Source organism: Neopsephotus bourkii, unplaced genomic scaffold, assembly GCF_033783945.1.
Source record: "Neopsephotus bourkii isolate Nb327-2 ecotype Australia unplaced genomic scaffold, CSIRO-AGI_Nbou_v1 NB_1037, whole genome shotgun sequence".
Lineage (NCBI taxonomy): Eukaryota > Metazoa > Chordata > Aves > Psittaciformes > Psittacidae > Neopsephotus > Neopsephotus bourkii.
The window spans coordinates 1,333,999-1,351,953 of NW_026901526.1; the positions used below are offsets into that span (position 1 = coordinate 1,333,999).

Sequence of the window (17,955 nt, forward strand, 5' to 3'; positions counted from 1 at the left end):
CCCTTTCTGATATAGGAGCTAAAAGGACTTACTGTGGGGATACACTGTTCACTGCAACATTCTAAATATACTGATGAATTTATTAAGTACATAAAAAGCATATGGTATGGTTGCATGAATCTCATCCTGAAACATTTCTAAGTTCAAATTTCTGTGTTTAAATTTTTAACTGGTTATTTACCTAAATAATTTTAAACCTTAAAAACTAACCACATATACCTTCTTTTCTTGTTAATGTTGTTTCTGAATATCCATATATAACATTGTCTGAAAATCAGTGAATTGGGTAGAGGAAGTCACACACAGGCTATCAGTAAGAAGCTGTAGTATTGTGATTCCAAAGAAAATATGGAGAAGAATGTGGAAATAGTCATCAATAATTTAGCACCTTCTCTGAAGAGGCATCAGCATGAGATTTTACAGAGGAAGAGAAGTATGGCTGCCAGGCATGCATGTGGACAGCAGTTAAGTGGCATCCTACTGTTCTCTGCTGGCCTCTGGGAAAGTGCAAAATGCAATTTGTGCCCCTTTCGCTGGGACCGCAGCAAGTCAAGGGCTGAGGAAAGTCAACCACAAACTTCCTCAGCTCTCATCATAGGGTGTGCCTGCTGTGTCTGCCTGCAGATATGAGGCCATGTTTTGAGCTCAAGGTACACAGGGTATTGGGTTTTAAGAACCTTAAGGTTAATCTTTCTAAAGAAAAAAAAAGTTCTAGATTATCTCTTACATTATATGACTGTATGTATATAATATATACCAAAACGTACCAGATTCTCATTTGGGATCTTGGGCGCTTATTCTATGCATATAATGCTCCTTAGGTAGGAGGTTTTGTTGTGGTATCAAATGCCTCATAATGATTAATAATGTCACAAACCTCAGACTGAAGAAACATCTACTACCCCTTAACTACCTGTATACTCACTAGTGTTGTAACTATGTGCACTATATGTAACTGGATGCACAAATGACGCACATCCTGTTTTTCTATATGCATTTTATAAAGCCGGTGGTGTGCTACTTCTGCCCAATAAATTCTACTGTTAATTGTCTTGAAAACTGAATAGCATGAAAAGATTAAAAAAAAATAAATTATCAGCCAAATGCTGTTTAGATTTTATTTTAAAATAGAGAAATAAAATTTGACGAAACAAAAAGAGTGAAAGGGAAGTATATGAAAGGTGTCTAATCTACAAAATGAAAACATAAATGAAGTAAAACATACTGACAAGTGAGGTGAAAAACTGAAGATGTTCCAGCAGAAAAGTTCTTGTAGAAAACCTCACCATTTCTGGCTACTTCTGCTATGATGTTAGCTACTTTTGCTGTGCAGGAAGATTGTGGCGTCAACAGACTCCCGAACACCTGAAGAACTCCACTTTTCTGGATTTTTTCACTTGTCTCCATATCTGAAAAACACATCACACAAAAATGACTTGTGAATCAGCTTGCGTTGAGGAAGAAAAGAAAGAAAAGAAGAGAGGGTAAGTCTTCTCAAAGGTAATTATTAAGTAATTATTTTCATATATAAGAAGCCAACTGCTATTTCAATGACTGTATTTATTTTATATGATGTGCTCACAGAACTTAATACTTTGCCATTCCTAATCAATTGATCTTTATAAGGTAACTCTGTGTTATATAGTAAATATAGTTGCATATTCATGCATACACAGGGAAACTACTGGAGAGACTGGTAGAAACACTAAAGGTCTTGGGAGTGATGTGCGGCAGCCTAAAGCATTATGTAAAAACCAGGAAACAGTACTCTGAAGTGATGAATTATTTGAAATGTTTTAATGCATTTTAATGCATTAAGCTGACGGCACAGCTTAATGCAGTACAGGAGTCAGAAGCTGGTCTACACTCCTCTTATACTCAGCTTGAGTATCTTCGGTGTTAACACTGCTAAGCTACAGTAGCTTTAGTATAGTCTCAGTAGAAGGGAAAGGCATAAATAACACTGAGATTCTTGTAATAGAGATCAGAGATTTGCAACAAAATCTTCCATTTCTGCCTGTAATAGGGAGGAATTGTGCAGCTGCTCTGTAACAGGGCCCCACCTAGCATGACTGGCCAATAGCTCTGTAACAACATGAAAACTAACATTGATTAGTGAATATTAAATATGAGGTAACACATACTAAAACATTTTGCTAACGTTTTCAAATAATGGCATATTTGAGACAATTATTAGTGTGACATACAATATGATTAGCTGGCAGCTATCACTTTATAAAGCAGCATGACTCCTTAAGCCATTCATAATGGAAGTCACTTGCATTCTCCAAGGATGGCTATGAGATGCTCTAATCGATGACTTTTGCAAATAGACGAATTCATCAGAATGCAAGTCCATTTTTCGACAACCCTGTCTTGCAAGGGCATTTTTAAGCGCTATAACATGCGCAAACCCCCTCACATCATTTAAAAGCTTTACAGTAAAGTGCATGTTAACATTTAAAAATCACCACAGCTTGCCAGTAATGGTGAGAAACAGATGTAGATACTTCAGATTTGAAAAGACAAGCCTCTGAGCACCACTTTCTGCAATTTCTTAGAATCACCCTCACACTGGTATAAGAGCTATCAAGACAGTCAGGCTGGGCAGCAATAGTAGTAATCAATAGATTTGGGGTTTATATGGAGTCTTTCGCACCTGGGAGAAAAGAGAGGGACATTATATACTCTTGAACAGCAAAGGAGGAGCCTTAAATAATCCAAAGTTTCATTTTTTTCAAGACAACATTCTCTGTTTTCTCCCTAAGCAAGTAAATGTGTATTTTGTACACCACAACTAGCTAGTCTTCTAGAGCACCAGTTTGCATTCTCTCTTAGCTGTGCTCCACCTGTGAATTGGTCATGACATGTCACAGGGCTCACCTCCTCCTCCCTTTCCCCATTCTCAGGGCTGTAACTGATTTTTTACTTGTGGCAGCTTCAGGAAAACCCCTGTTGCCTCTGGGCGCAGAAGAGAGCCGCTTGAACTGACCCTGAACAGAAGCCAGCACAAGCCTGGCAGAGGTAACCCACACGGATTTTGTGGCTCACATACAGTATGTACATGTTTCAGTGGCTGTGAGCCATTTTCTGTCTAGGTGATAGAAAATGGACTAAAGGGAGAGAACTTCAAGTCTGTATTGGAGACTATCTATTTCTGTATTTAATTCCGTCTTGGGATGTTGGTCTTTGGCTAGGACTACTCATCGACAGTATGTCAGTGATGATATCTGGCTACAAACATTAGGCATAAAATGAAGATTGATTAATTTCAACACATTGTGCATAATCACAGAATGGTTGAGGCTGGAAGGGACCACCAGAGGTCATCTAGTCCAACCTGCCTGCTCAAGCAGGTTCACATAGAGCACCTTACTCAGAATTGTGTCCAGACAGCTCTTGAGTAGCTCTAGGGAAAGAGACTCCACAATCACCTACATCCCCTCTAAGCCTTCTCTTCTTTAGGCTGAACAGCCCCAGCTCTTTCAGTCTTTCCTTAGCCCTAAGCTTGCCTATGATGATGTCATGGGAGACAGTGTCAAAAGCCTTGCTGAAGTCCAGGTAGACAACATCCACTGCTTTCCCCTCACTAATCCAGCTAGCTGTCCTATCGTAGAAGGCAAAGAGGTTGGCTAAGCATGATTTTCCTTTGGAGAATCCATACTTACTACTTCTGATCACCACCTTGCCTTCAGTGTGCCTAGAGATGGCCTCCAGGATGGTTCCACCACCTTTTCAGGGATGGAGATGAGTCTTACTGGCCTGTAATTCCTAGGGTCCTCCTTCTTGCCCTTTCTGAAGACTGGGATGATTGATAAGTGGTTTCTTCCAGTCCTCTCCTAATTGCCATGACCTTTCAAAGAGGATCGAGAGTGGCCTAGCAATGATGTCTGCCAGCTCCCTCGCATTTGTGGCCCCCCCAAATATAAGTGCTAATTATCATTAACCTGTTTGCAATCTAGTTAAATGCGGTTTTTGAAATGCACTGAAATATAATGTAAAGGAGCTTATGGATTATCTGGAAGCTTTCATAAGTTCTGACATATAGCATATACTTAATAAATATATTTTCCTATGGATTTTCACAGATGAAAAAAAAGTTTGAATTCAGAGAAAATCACATCAGGACTAATGACTGGTCCAGACAACTGTCTAGTAAAGAAGAATCCCTCCTTCTCCCCTAAATTCAAAACTGAAAGTACAGAATTCAAAATGTAGATATCTGTGAACCTGTATTAGTAGGCAGGAGACATTAATGCATTTTCTCCTGCCACACTGCCGAGATATACAGTATCCAGTCTCAGTTTTATGATCTATAGTTTGATGGGCTCATTACTGTGCAAGGCATAAATCACATAAATAGAACAAAATATATCCTTCAAGAAGTGAGAAAATAAAATTAAATGCTTCTCCAGGCCAGTTGTGTATAGCAGATATGCACTGATTTATATTATTAAGATAAGCAAGTGAGCACCAATAAAAGCACAGGGCTTAACAGACCTGTGGGAAATAGGGAAAATGCCTAGCTGAGATCACACAGATGAAAATGGACCACTGACTTTTCTTGCTCTTGAGCAGTACAGGAGGCACAGCTATGTATACTCTCTCCCTCAAACCAAGTTCCCACTGATTCTTGTTACCCAGGCTGAGCACCAATGTCAAAATTTTGCTAGTCACAAAAGAGGGAAGTGATTAAATTGACCAGCAGCAAGTATACCTCTCCTGTGCTGGGCAGGGACATCTCTACCCTGAGTGCTCATGCACAATTGTTTGTGGGAAGAAAGCACACTGCTCTGGCACCAGGCAGATTAATAGCTCCTAACTATGCAGCCCACTGGGCTCTCTTAGGTGTTTTTGCCAGTAATTGCCTTGGGTGTAAAAAATGCCATGGGGCACTTCAGCTTGCCTACTGCAAGTCTACCTAAGCCCTGCTCTTCCTCTGCAGAACGTTTACAATTCACACGTGGTGCAATATACAAATGAATCCAGTGTCAAAACAGAGATATGACAGTATGACATTAAATCCTTGCAGGTAGTTTATAGTACATCATATAAGGCATCCTAAGGGAATGTGCCGATAAAATTACTGTTACATCCTCAAACACATTACTCTAAATTTCCTGGTTTGTATCTGGAGACTAAATCCTTCCCCTTCCTCCCTCCCTCCCCTGCCTTGGGATTCTGTGTTCACTGCATTAAAGTTCTAATAAAGAAGGAAGGGGGAAGAATAACGTGTTGCAATACACAAATTAATTTCTTAAGCCATATGTAATTGGCAGACATTTTAGTTATAGAAAATCAATCTTTAGTTGGCTTTTGAAATGCTTACACAAGGAAGCACATTTTAATTGGAACAAGATGTCTTATATAAACCTAAAATTGCCTTGTTAAATCTAGGATTGTTTTGGGGTTTTTTTTAATTGTTTTAAAGGTGGATGGCTTAACAGGCAAATGATGCACAGGGTTGCCCTGTGAAAACTGGGAAGTCCAAATGAAGATCTTCATTCAGCCTTCATTTGTCTGAAGAGTCAAGTGTATACTCAGTGCAGGCAATAAGCATTGAAATACATGGCTGTAGAAGAAAACACAAGAGTTGGAGGTTTTGAAGATGATTTCAGCACAGCTGTAGGTATATAAGCAGTTTGGCTGCTTCTCAAAAGTACACACATTGGACAATTACTTCATTGCTACTTGCAGAACATGAGCTAAGAGTTGTGTGTCTTGTGCATAGGTATATGTGCAGTTCTAGACCCATTCTGCAGGTATAAACTGTGGTAGGAGGGGACTGCAGCTGCAGACAGCACTGAAAAGCAAATAACTGCCCTAAAACAAGCCAGCTTTTCTTTGATTTTTTCACTTGCAACTACAGTGGCATGGTTGTTAGGGCAGGGGCTTTAGGAAGCAGGGATTTAGACTGCCCACCCATTAAGGCCCATGCACTTCTATCTTATTTTTTTGCTCAGCTTCATGTAACATGAGTCCTCCACAGATGCATAAAAGGCAAAGGGACATAGGGACAGAAATGAAGGTGGTGTTAACTCTTGGAGAGGTCAGTGAAGGGTCTTGTTTATGCAGCAGTATTTTCACTGATTGTAAAAACCAGGATTCGATTTTCCTTCTGCAGAACCTAAGACTGGAAGATCACACCCCAGTGCTGCCAAAGGGCTGGTACCCATACCACTTCCCAGGCCTAGGAAAAAGTTTGGGGTTTGCTGAGAATTAGGAATTGCTAATGCCTTTGGCATAGGCAACTCTCAATTCTTGACTTTATTTGTTCCCTTCAGAGGCTGGAGAAAGCCTTCCTGGCTTCCTGTCTGCGTTATATGCACTAAAGAGGTATTACTTGTTAAGGGTATGAATCTGCTGCATGCTAGTTTCATTCTTGGCTTCCTAGTAAATTATTAAAGGCTAAATTATTTTTATAACTTATTTCAGTTGTCATTTTTTTAATTGCTATTTCAATGTATTGTCAATTGTAGTTGAAGCAAGTAAAACTTAGTTTCTCTAGGAGCAAGAAAGACTTAGGCAAGATCTCCCCCACATAATCAATCTTCCATGCTTTCTATAATGGAGAAAATTATAGCCAACATTAATCGCATGCTTAAAAGTTGGTTTATACTTACCATTTTAACTCCTTTAGCAGAATTGTAACCCCTTTCAAATCTGTTCAATTTGTCTTTTAAGCAAACCTAATAATATAGGTAGCCTGACGTTAAGGTCCACACCTCAAAATCCTTTTGCAGTATGTGATATCTAGATATCCAATGCTTTCTTTTAAAGCCTGATTCTGAATCTGCATGCACCAAGCCCCCATAAAGCACCTGCTGCCCCTATCTAAGAGCAAAGAAACTGTAGGACTGTAATAATGCTGCTTTAGGAACAGCCCTTTTGCACACAATATAATACAGTGATGTGCCATGACAGCATAAATGGGAGAAAAAACCTCTAAGGTTAAACCTACAGCTTTAGATGTCTCTTTATATCACTAGATATCAAGACAAAGGATATGTTAGATCACATACTGCCAAAATCTTATTAATGTCATAGCTGGCTGATTAAAATGTCAATATTCTTGCTTTTCATGTTATTTTGCAGTGCCTAAAGTCAGAATAATAAAGGGTTTGGGCAGGAAATTCTTTAATGCCATAGATCAGAGCTGGAAAGCTGAAGCATGGTGGCTATCAGACTGCTTTAAGTAGCAGAAATCACTATAGGAAAAGAAAAAATATACTGTCTCAAATTCTATATTCGCTTCTCAGGTCTATTTCCTGTGAAATTTCACTCCTCTCTACTTACTCTCTTCTCTCTGCATCATTTCATCCACCTTCAAGTGAAAGAAAAGGCGGGGAGGGGAAAGGGAAGGGAACAGAAAGGCATATCTGTCAGAGTGCTACTACTTTGCCCTTGCTAGCAGAAGGAAACTATGGGTTCACCAATCCCGTGCTCTCTAAACAATGAGTTTAAGTTACACTATTAGATGTAACCCAACAGTAGCGAAGGCTAACACTGAAATAATTCCCATGTTGTGGAGCTTTAAATGAGAAATGAGGCACACCACAGAATTGTAAATAAGCAGCTTCATGAGTGTCCTCTTTATTAAGCCAACCGTGTTTGCAATGTACTCTTTTGAAAAATGTATGTATTTCAAGCTGCAAAGATGTTTTATAAACCTCGTCAAACTACTGCAGAAAATTACCTTGGCTTTTTAATGTGCCTCCTACATGTACTCTCATCAGAAAGAGAAAGATGAACATATGAATAAACAATGATGAGCCACGTATACCATGAAAGGAACCTTCCATCTGCTCTTTCAGAAGGCAGAAGGGAGGAGAATGAAGGAAGCAAGTGATATTATTCTAACTGGCACATCCTCCTAACCACCACAGTAAAAAACGTTCACATAACTGAGAGTAAGTATTGATGTTTTCTCCATATACGGCCTCCCTCAAGAAGCACTCTCTCTCTCTCCACAGCCTCCTACTGTATTTTCCAAACTACAAACTGGAGATTTCAGTTTGACTACAAAAGCACAAAAAGTGGGTTGTAAAGAACCTCAGTGAAACAAATTACGTGCTCTCATGCAACAAAGAATGCAGCACTGATAAGGAGGCTTTTGTTTAACATATTTTAGCCAAAAAGACTGTTGCCATTATCAAGAGTTGCTTTTACAGTAAAAAAAAAATAAAAATAAAAATACTCTAATAATAATTTATAGATAGAAATAAAGATGTAAATACAATTTTCTTTAGGCATGCTCCTCCTCACATGGAGAAATCCCAACAATTGCAATCTGCTGGCTCACCTATTCTTCAAACTAGATCCCTAGGAGTCAGGGAGGGAGGATTCTCCCTTAGCTGTGCAAATATTTCCATCATGGTATTTGCTCTGTTCTGTCTCTGCCAGCAACAACAGGGCAACCTCAATTCCTATTTTTAATGAAGAAACAGAGATAGTACACAGATGTTTGTAATTAAAATCTCAGCTCTAACAAGGAAGGAAGGACAGATGGAGAGACAGATTCATCAACCAGCTAGCTGCATGATTCCCTCTGATTAAATTCTCCAAAAGCTATACCCAAAGAACAAAAGTGAATTTCAGGATGAGACCTGCCCCTGGAATAGCCTGCTGCAGGTACCAATGGAGTAATTCAATAAAAATACATGCCAACTTTGCCTTCAACAAAGAAACGTGCACATCAGTACTTGCATGGACATGTCACAGCACAAAGCAGAATATGAAAGTTACGCAGCCTGGAACCCCTGAGTTCCTGAACTGGGTCTAGTTTAGAGCCCTGACGCATAGTTTGGCAGATTCATCTGAGCTGTTAGTTCCCCCACTCTCCCTTTCTGACTCACCCTCTGCAGGAGGTAACCACTTTGGTAGCACAGTTGCTGAAGGAGTTTGATATTAGTGCCTCAACTGCCAAGTTCGTTCTCTGGCATCTTAGTACAAATGTCATTCACTAGCATCTTCATGTTTTATATTCAGCCTGTGCAGACACTTGAATCTGCCCTCTCTGTTACTTGTACTAATTGGACTTACTACAGGACCCTGGGTAAAGCCTTAAGTATCCTGATGCTTTAGTTTTTCAATCAGTATAACAGAAATACTATGCCCATAGTGTAAAATCCATTCTCCAAAATCAATTTTGTTTAAAAATCCAATCAGATTTGAAAGCTGAGCATTATATATGCAGGAAATATTTCATATTCCTTTTAACCCATCTCTTAAGAGTGCTCTCAAGCAAGCTGAAATGCCTGCTGTAAAATTCTGCCCAGTGTTTACTGGAAAAGTACATCTACATACAAAGGAATGTTTTAGCTACTGAAGTTTTTAAAAAGCTTTGCTGTCAAAGTAGCTTAATGAAAAGCTAATCTAAACAAGATCACATCTGTAAGTTATAATGGACTAGAACAAAACTAAGAGCAACATTTCAGATCTGAAATTGTGAATGACATGATCTCTAGATACAATTCTTATGTAAAAATCAGGCCTTTTCCTTTGCTTCTGTATTGCATTTAAAAAAGGCAGGCCTTTTCCTTTGTTTCAGTATTGCATTTTTGAAATGCAATCTAAAAAGAAATTTGTCAATTCCATTATCTGGAATTGCTATTCACTGATGCCTTCTGTGAAGAAAAAATACATAATATTTAATCTTTATTTGGCACATTGTGTATTCAATGAATAGCACTTGGAATTTAACACTTGGATAAACATCATTTAACTATCTGGCACTAACTAAATACATCACTATTAAGAGGAATTTATGTAAAATATAATCCCACTAAGCAGTGGTGATTACCATTCAATATCATTAGGGTATCCCAGTTTACTGGGAAATAGTCCAATAAAAAGCAGTCACCTTGATTTAATACATTCCAATTAAATAGGTATACTGTAACAATATATTATATACAATGCTTAGGACAAAACATTTCTGGATTATGTGCATACAGTGCCATGAAAAGGCATCAGTTTCATGAGCTAAAATGCAACAAACAGCAAAAAGAAGGAACGCTTTATAACACAGCATCTGAGCCAAAACTCCCTCTTACAAAGTATTCATTAGGATCCCCAACTTTCAGAAAGGCATTTGGCTAGAAATCGTCTCAAGTAAATTTAATGGACTACAATGAGCCTAATTGTCTGAGCTGGCCCAGTTCAATCTGAACTTCTGTCCCTGCTACAAGGAATTTTCTGCATTGGAGGCAAACTATAAATTCTTGCTTGTGTGAGTAAGCTGCTCTAAGATGCGAGTTTTTTGTTTGACAGCTTCCTACCAGCAAACCCTTACTGCTGATGCAGCTATACTGCCAAAAGCTACAAAAATACTAAGTCTGTTAGTTACTTTCTGAGGGATGTAGTTTAAGGTGTTGTAGCAAAGGAATGTTTTAGCCAATGGAAACTGCATCTGTATTAAGATGGTTTTCATCCTTGCTCATGCAAAAACAGGCCTGAGCCTTCCCTAGCAGCAGATATAGAACCTTCCTCAAGTTTTATGTACTGTCTTCTTTTCTTACCAAATTACCTCTGTGAAAATGCTCTTGTAAAAAATTTATTCCCCTGTAATCCATTATCACCACAAGTCTTTACTTTATGCATACACACCAATCAGAATGGTCTTTGGCCATGCAAAATATTCCCAATTATGTTACATGTTGTATTAATTTCTACTAATATAGGTGGTATAAAACATATTTCAATGGCAAAAGCTAAATGTTTAAGTCATACTTTTTCCTTTAATTTTATAGAGTTATACTCTTCATCAAGAAAACCAGGCTCATATGAAGCTCAGCAGAGATAATCTACTAAGAAATAAACTGAAAATGCACCTATGAAGAACACTTTCCTTGACATCTACTGTCATAGAATAATCAAGACTGATGGTGACCCAAAACAAAGGAATTGCTAGAAGAAGCTGTACATATTTTGGCTCTGAACATGCAGATGCTTTGCCGTGTATATAGCTTTATACATATATCTCTTGAGCTTGGTGGGACTACCAGAACATAAAGACCTATGTCCTTCAAGATAAGAAGGAATGAGAGCAGGGAGACGCTATTTGTCATTGCGCTTACTTATCAGTTGGTTTAACAGGCCTCTGATCCAACTGGTGCCATTGTATGCCCGCTTGCTTGTGCTATGCTACCTTGATGTGCTTGTTCACAGGCTTGTGTTGTTACAGCTTATTGGTTAGTAATGTGTATTTAATCTGTGGGGATGCTGAGTGATCTTTTTTATTGATAGGAAACAACAGTAGTCAAAAGCTAATGCCATATGTGAGGGTCAGAATAGGGACTTACAGATGGTTATTGTTTTGTTTTAAGCTATAATGCTGTGCAAGCATTCACAATCATGAAAGTATTGTTACTTGGTCACAATCCACATGAAATGATTGTCACCTCATTTTATTCTTATTCTGCCCAAACAGTCTTCAAACAGATAACGGTTAGTTTGGTGATTTTTGAAAGACAGGTTTGCTGGCGCAAGCTGTGAAATGTGAAGGGTTTTTTCTCTATGCTTCAGAAAGGAAAAGGAGTAAGCTTAAAATGTCTAGCCAATGGGAAAAAATGAAAGTGATTTCAGATAATGTTTATACTTTAGAATAACTCTGCTAGGACAAAATGTTCTACAATTTATTTCTTTCTGTTGGGGTGGTAGAGTAGCACAGCTTTTACTTGCGTACCAATGTGTGAGAGGATCACAGGAGAAAAAAAATTAAGTGATTATTGCTTAATCAGATGTATACTAAACAGGTATAAGATTTCACTGAAATCAGACGGCACTCCCATGTACTAAAAGTTAAGCAGATAGCTGCTTATCTAACTCTGCAATGAATAAATTAGAGTATGTACATTAAACTGTCAAAAATGTCCAAGAGGGAAATAGACAGGAGTAGGTAAAGCTCTCACATTTTTCACAAATCAAAGGCTTTAATAACAACAAAATATTAAAAAGTTTTATTTATATTTTTTTAGTTGAGCCCTGAAATTAACAACTACAAAATGGTATCTCTAAATTCTCCATTAATTTTCTGCTCCAGTGAAGGAATCTTCTATGGCCAGCAAAGATCAGAAAAAGGAACATCAAGTATAGGAAGAGTATGAGTACTAACTAAATTCAACAACATATGGAAGCCACAGCTATAAAGAGCAGAATAAAACTCAGAATTTCCAACTCAAATATAACCTCTGTGTTAACATATGGTTCTGAGAACTGGAAATCCACCAAAACATTAAAGACAGGAAACTACATGCCTTTGAAAGCAAGTGCCTACAGAAGATTCTGGGCATTGGATGGAAAGTTTCATCACCAATGAAGGAATGTGAGAGATCTGCAATCTCTGCAGAAATCCAACATTTTTGTAAGCACTCCAGATGCTAACACATCCTCCTCTGTGATGCCATCAAATAGGAACCAACGCATTTCAGAAAACCCACTGGTGACTTTCAAAAGAAAATCTGAACAGAAGCTTTAGGTAGGAAGGCTGAGCTCATGATCTCAGCACCATAAAGCTGAAAGAGCAGGAAGCAATGGCAAAGGTGGGCTATCAGTTGCTCAGAAAGTTTGAAACAATGGTATTTTCTCTGATAAAACACAGTGAGTTATATTTAAAAAGCAGCATAAAGAAACTATGCTCATTCTGGGGAGAAAAATGGCATGCCAAAGAAGCCTTAGAATAATGCTGACATTTCCAGTTTCAAACATGAATTTAAAATTTTCGTGTGTCATTTGGTGGTTCCTTGACTTACTGGTATCAGCATAGCTCAATAAATAGAAAACTGGTCATCATAGCCAACCACATCTTCAAGTTAAGGTGCATTATTTTTAACCTTACTTGCACTGTAAGAGCTTTCCAAGATTTTTAAATCCTTTTCAAAATTGGGGACCTGACCTCTCACTTACCTTTACTTGTATGATTTTAATAAACCATTTTTACACACAGACTTGTAAACGCATACTCAGCCTCCCCAAAAGTATATGTAAAAAAATGCTTCAGATGCATATTCTAATTTTTGCACTTCAATTATGTGTTAAGACATTTTTCAGAGCCAGGTGCTGAAGGCTGGGACTAGTGGGCATTTTCAGCCTCTTAGACTGAGTATATCAGAGCCAAAAATAATATTCTCAGCAGATTTTCAGATTTCTCATTTATCAAAGCCGGGTTATTGATGTCTGCTATAACCTCTGGTATCTGAGACACAGCATGTCTGGACTAGCAATAACACTGGGGGGGGGGGGAAGTTGTTACTGCAAAAATTAGGCCCCAGAAGGCCTGTGGTTTTATTTTGCTCTTGTTTTCTTTTTCTCAGGTAGTCCTTTTTTGTGGACTTTGTTCAAAGATCTTTGGATAACTATGCTTTTTTGATAGGCACAATGTTTGAGACAGCTCTTAATTGACATAAATCTGTGTATGTTGATACAAAATGATGGCAAATATTGTTTTCCGTTGTATTTCCCTATACAATACAATTTAACTATTGTTCCCAAAATCCTATAGAACATGCCGCCTGTATTTTTCTTTGGGTGTGAGATGAGAAATCAAGCATTTACTTCTTTTCAGAAATGTATGTGCACAATCTTTTCTCCAGTGCAGAAGTGCTTTACTCATTCTTTTGACAAAGTCTTTTTGAAAAAGAGATTCCAAGCTGCAAAGCATATGTTAAGCTACCACATTTTTATCTGTTAGTTTAGCCTGCCATTGATTAAGGCTTAAGTTGAAAATATCTGAGCCAGTAAAATCATAAATGGATGAATATGTATCCATTGTCTGAGATCTTCTTTTACATATGACTAGTTCAGTTCTAACTACTATGTTCTTTGAATTATGATAGTAAAACATGCAACTTTGTGCTTTTAGAACAGAACTCTTGAAACCACTATTTTTTCTTTTCGTAAGATAGGTTTTGCTTCCAAAATAGAAAGTAACTTGAGCTTGTAACATTCAGCTGCTTTCTATTATTCAAAAAATAATAGAATTCATTAATATACCAAGTCTAATGGTGCCTCTGGAGCTGATGTTTAATGCTGTCAATTTTCTACAGTATTTGCACTGAGAATTTTGGTTGGTCAGGAAAGCAAATATGCCTCTCTTCCATCTTTAGTGTAACTTTCAGTACCACTTGTATTTAGAAGAACAGCGATATTTCAGAAAATGTTCCTTTACAAGTTGTCATTAAAAAACCACAACCAAACACACAACAAAATACCCTTAAATTCCAAAGCTGCTAAATATGACAGAAACTTGGCAAAAATATCAGAGCAAATATACAGCTTTCATAACTGTGTCTAAGACCTTGACTGAGATGGCTGTGGGCTGCAGACAAGTATGCAACATCTGTGTGTTGGTCAGAGGGCAGCCTGAAGCCCAGGGGGCCAGAACTTGCTCAGACTTCTCCAGTGAGCACAGGGGGGTGACATAACTGCATTTCTCTGAGAAAAATGCATCCAGGTTCACCTACCATAGCTCTGTTTCTCCCCGTCTCCTCCTATGGATTTTTCTGCAGATTTCAATTCTTTTCTTCTTTACGGATGTTATTATGTGTGTAAAGCTAGACAAGCTGTTTATTACTCTAGCACATTAAGGGTGAGCAGAAAACAACCCCTGTTTGTAAAAAGCCTCAAGTTGCACTTTGCAATGAACAGTCTCAAAGTTTTAGGTTAGGGTTTTTTTTATACTGAATCATATTCTCTGACAAAGTAATTCATTATTTTTTTTTTGTTTTCTGATTATGATCATTCTATGCTCCATATTACTCTAAAAGTCTGCTTCCAGATCAGCAAAATTCTTTCTTGACTATAATACATTAAACCATAACTCTATAGAAAGAATCCAAATTCCACAGAGCAGAGAATGGAGTAATTTTTTTAATATATAGTTTTAAAAAGAAAATACACATGATATATTAACTTTACTTCCTCATTCAGTAGAAGCAAGTATTTCATTCAGTGAATATTTCTTTGCTGCAACGCTTCTTATAGATCACACAGCACAGTCTTCCTTAAAAATCTAAATTACATAAAGTTTAGCAATATGGAGATGGTGAACACTGGTGAGGAGAGAGACAGATCAAGCAATCATGTTTTCCTTTGAGAATTAAGGTGGAAAGAATCTCAGGTTACATGAATGAGGCAGATTAGGTCAAAGGAGCAGTGTTGGTTTAAATTAGCTGGGAATTTAGACTAATGTTACTGCATGTCTTATGGTGCAGGTCACTACCACTACTGCAGGCCAGTTGACTTCACTGGGAATGCAGAAAGAAGTCCACACAAAATAAGGTATGTTCTTATTATTCTAAAGCACTCCTAATGAATGCTTATCTCTTATTCCTCTGTCATTGTTGCTTCTTTCATCCAAGATTCCTCAATTTTATCTAGTGCCCCAGGACAGGCCATATATGACTGGCCTTAGCCAGAAGTGCTGCTGACAGATAAGAACTAAAATATCTACATAAATAGGATTATAGATCTTTCCAAACAATGTCTCATAAAGAAACCATCTGTGCAGGATTTTTAGACCTGGGTCTCAGATGTGAAGGACTATACAACTATTGCCCTAGACAAACAGTAGCTAAAACCATTTGAATTTGGTGTGCCAAATATTTACCAGCAGTTACCACATTCAGAAAACTGTTTGATTCATCATTGTGTAAAATAGCATGTGTGTGCATACACCTTAATTTGATTCATGTGACAAATGGCAGAATAGCTGGTAAAACCAGACAGGAAGTACCATGCTCCAGGGCAGTATAGCCTGGGAATATCAAAAGGTCAGCTGCCAGGAGGAGTGTGAAAAAAAAACAAAACAGGAAATGAAAGCTACAATATTCATCATAACTTTGCCATCTCTTTCTATATGGTAGACAACAAGAGAACAAAGTGGTTTGTAGTGCTTTAATGCAATGAATAGTTAAAAGATTGTATGCAAATTAAATGGAACTACAATTGGCACTGTATTGTTACAGACTAAGGAACTTAACTTATGTTTCTGCAGCAACCACAACCCTATGCTGCATGCATGCAGTTATCAATTAAAAGCAGTGTATGAGTCTCTGAAATATTCACATGTACATGCAATATGCCCAAATTGAACTTGTGGTAATTATTTCCTTTTCAAAAAAATCTCAGTGTTGTATTAACACTGGGTTTAACTGCTGGTTTTGGCTTGCAATAAAAGGGAGTGGGTTGCATTACTCTATTGTAATATACTAAATTTTGCATCAGATAAAATTATACTTTTACAGCCAAGTCTTAATGAACTTAATAAAACTTTAAATTCTTTAACTTAAAGATACCACAGCAAAGTCCCAATGAAATCATAGTGCTACAGAATTCTCTTAAAGTAAACTCTATTTCTTGCACGGCTTATTTTTCTAGTGTTACTCTGTATGATTTACTGAACTATAATCAGAATGTATACTTTATTACTATAATAATACACATGTGAATATACTAAAGGAGAACAGAATAGTTATTTGAGAAATCTTGTTTAAGGTATTTCTGCATTACAATTAACATGTAGATATACATGAACAATCTGATTTCTAATTATTATTGTAAAATAATTTATACACAGCACAGATACAGTGTCTATCATGTATCTATACGTTAACATATATATTTACATATGTTTATATTAACATTTATATGTTAACATACAGATATTTACCATATACTGTAACTAAAAATCAATCAAATAAAATTCATATTAAGATGTTAAATGACAGATGAGAACTGTGAGAAAGGACATCCATTGGTTGGTTGGTCAAAGAAAGGACAGTCATAATATATTTCTAGCCCAATAATAGTTCAGAGACTGAAGTGTTCAGAAAGCTGATTCTATATTGTTTCTTGAATCTATCTATTAATCTCTGAAGTCTTTTGAATTTACTGCTGTTCTCACAATTTTATTCCAAACCAGAAATCTCTATTCTATGAGGATTTTTTTCCCCAAAAATCTTCAGACTGTCTTGAGAACTAAAGCCTGTTGTCCAAAGAGACTCAACAAAACTCAGGTATTGAAGCATCTAATTCACTTGAAAGGGAATTGATATACAGGTTCCTAAATCACCAGCAAGCTGTTAAAGGAGCTGTCTCACCTAACCCATCTAATTTTCAGCAAGTTATTTTAGTTGCCCCCAGTCTTTGGCAACTGAATATACATGGAGATGTATATCATATGGCAGCTCAACAGGCATATATTCATGTTACTAACTTACATGCAAAGAAAACGGTAAATCATGTAAGGATTCCAGCTAAATTTTTCAAAACTACCCAAAAGAGAGAGGTCAAAATTGTAACAAACTGTTTATCTGATCTGGCAGATATGAGACTAGAAGAGAAAAGATTTTGGAAGGACAAGCAAATCCCTAGAATGAAATAGAAGAGTCATCTAGCTGCAAGTAGACTTTGATAAGTTTGCTGTACATTAGTCAAAATTATTTTGCATCTGCCAGACTTGTTCTGTGACACAGCTATGTGACCTTCACAGGCAAAATGGTAAACTCTGTTATTTACACTAAGTATTTTGACACTTTTCATACCATCTTCTTTTTAGCACTTATCATTTAAGCATTTCTTTGGCTTAATAGTACCGGAGATACCAAATCCAACTGGAAGCTGGATTAAAGTATCAGATACACCTTTTAAATAAATCCATCAGAAAAATGATTCAGCCTCTTCAAAAAATCAAAAAAATGACTGATCTAATAAGCAAATATTTATTATTTCCTGGCTGACATCTCCTCGCAAAATAACCAGAATTAAAACCCCACTACCATTAAATACACAGACTCATAATTCATATTTTATTTGATGTGGATGGTGCTTATATTCTGTTGTGCAAAAATCTCATGACACGTTTTACACCAACTAAGCCAAAAGGCTGCGATTTATAGAATATCATCACAGGAAAGAAACAAGTCTTATTAATAGTATGTACTTTTGTGTGTATTG

General features: G+C 37.2%; 1 protein-coding gene across 5 annotated transcripts in view; it reads right to left on the reverse strand.

The window, feature by feature from the left end:
* RAP1GDS1 (Rap1 GTPase-GDP dissociation stimulator 1) overlaps nucleotides 1–17,955 on the reverse strand; it is a 97,501-nt gene that overhangs the window by 45,225 nt on the left and 34,321 nt on the right. For 4 of the 5 annotated variants that reach the window (XM_061360939.1, XM_061360941.1, XM_061360938.1 and 1 more), the window contains one exon: nucleotides 1,287–1,409. In XM_061360939.1, the coding sequence (XP_061216923.1) occupies nucleotides 1,287–1,409 (123 nt within the window). Of the gene's footprint in view, nucleotides 1–1,225; nucleotides 1,410–17,955 lie in introns of those variants that run through there. The other variant, XM_061360942.1, reaches the window with a different exon arrangement.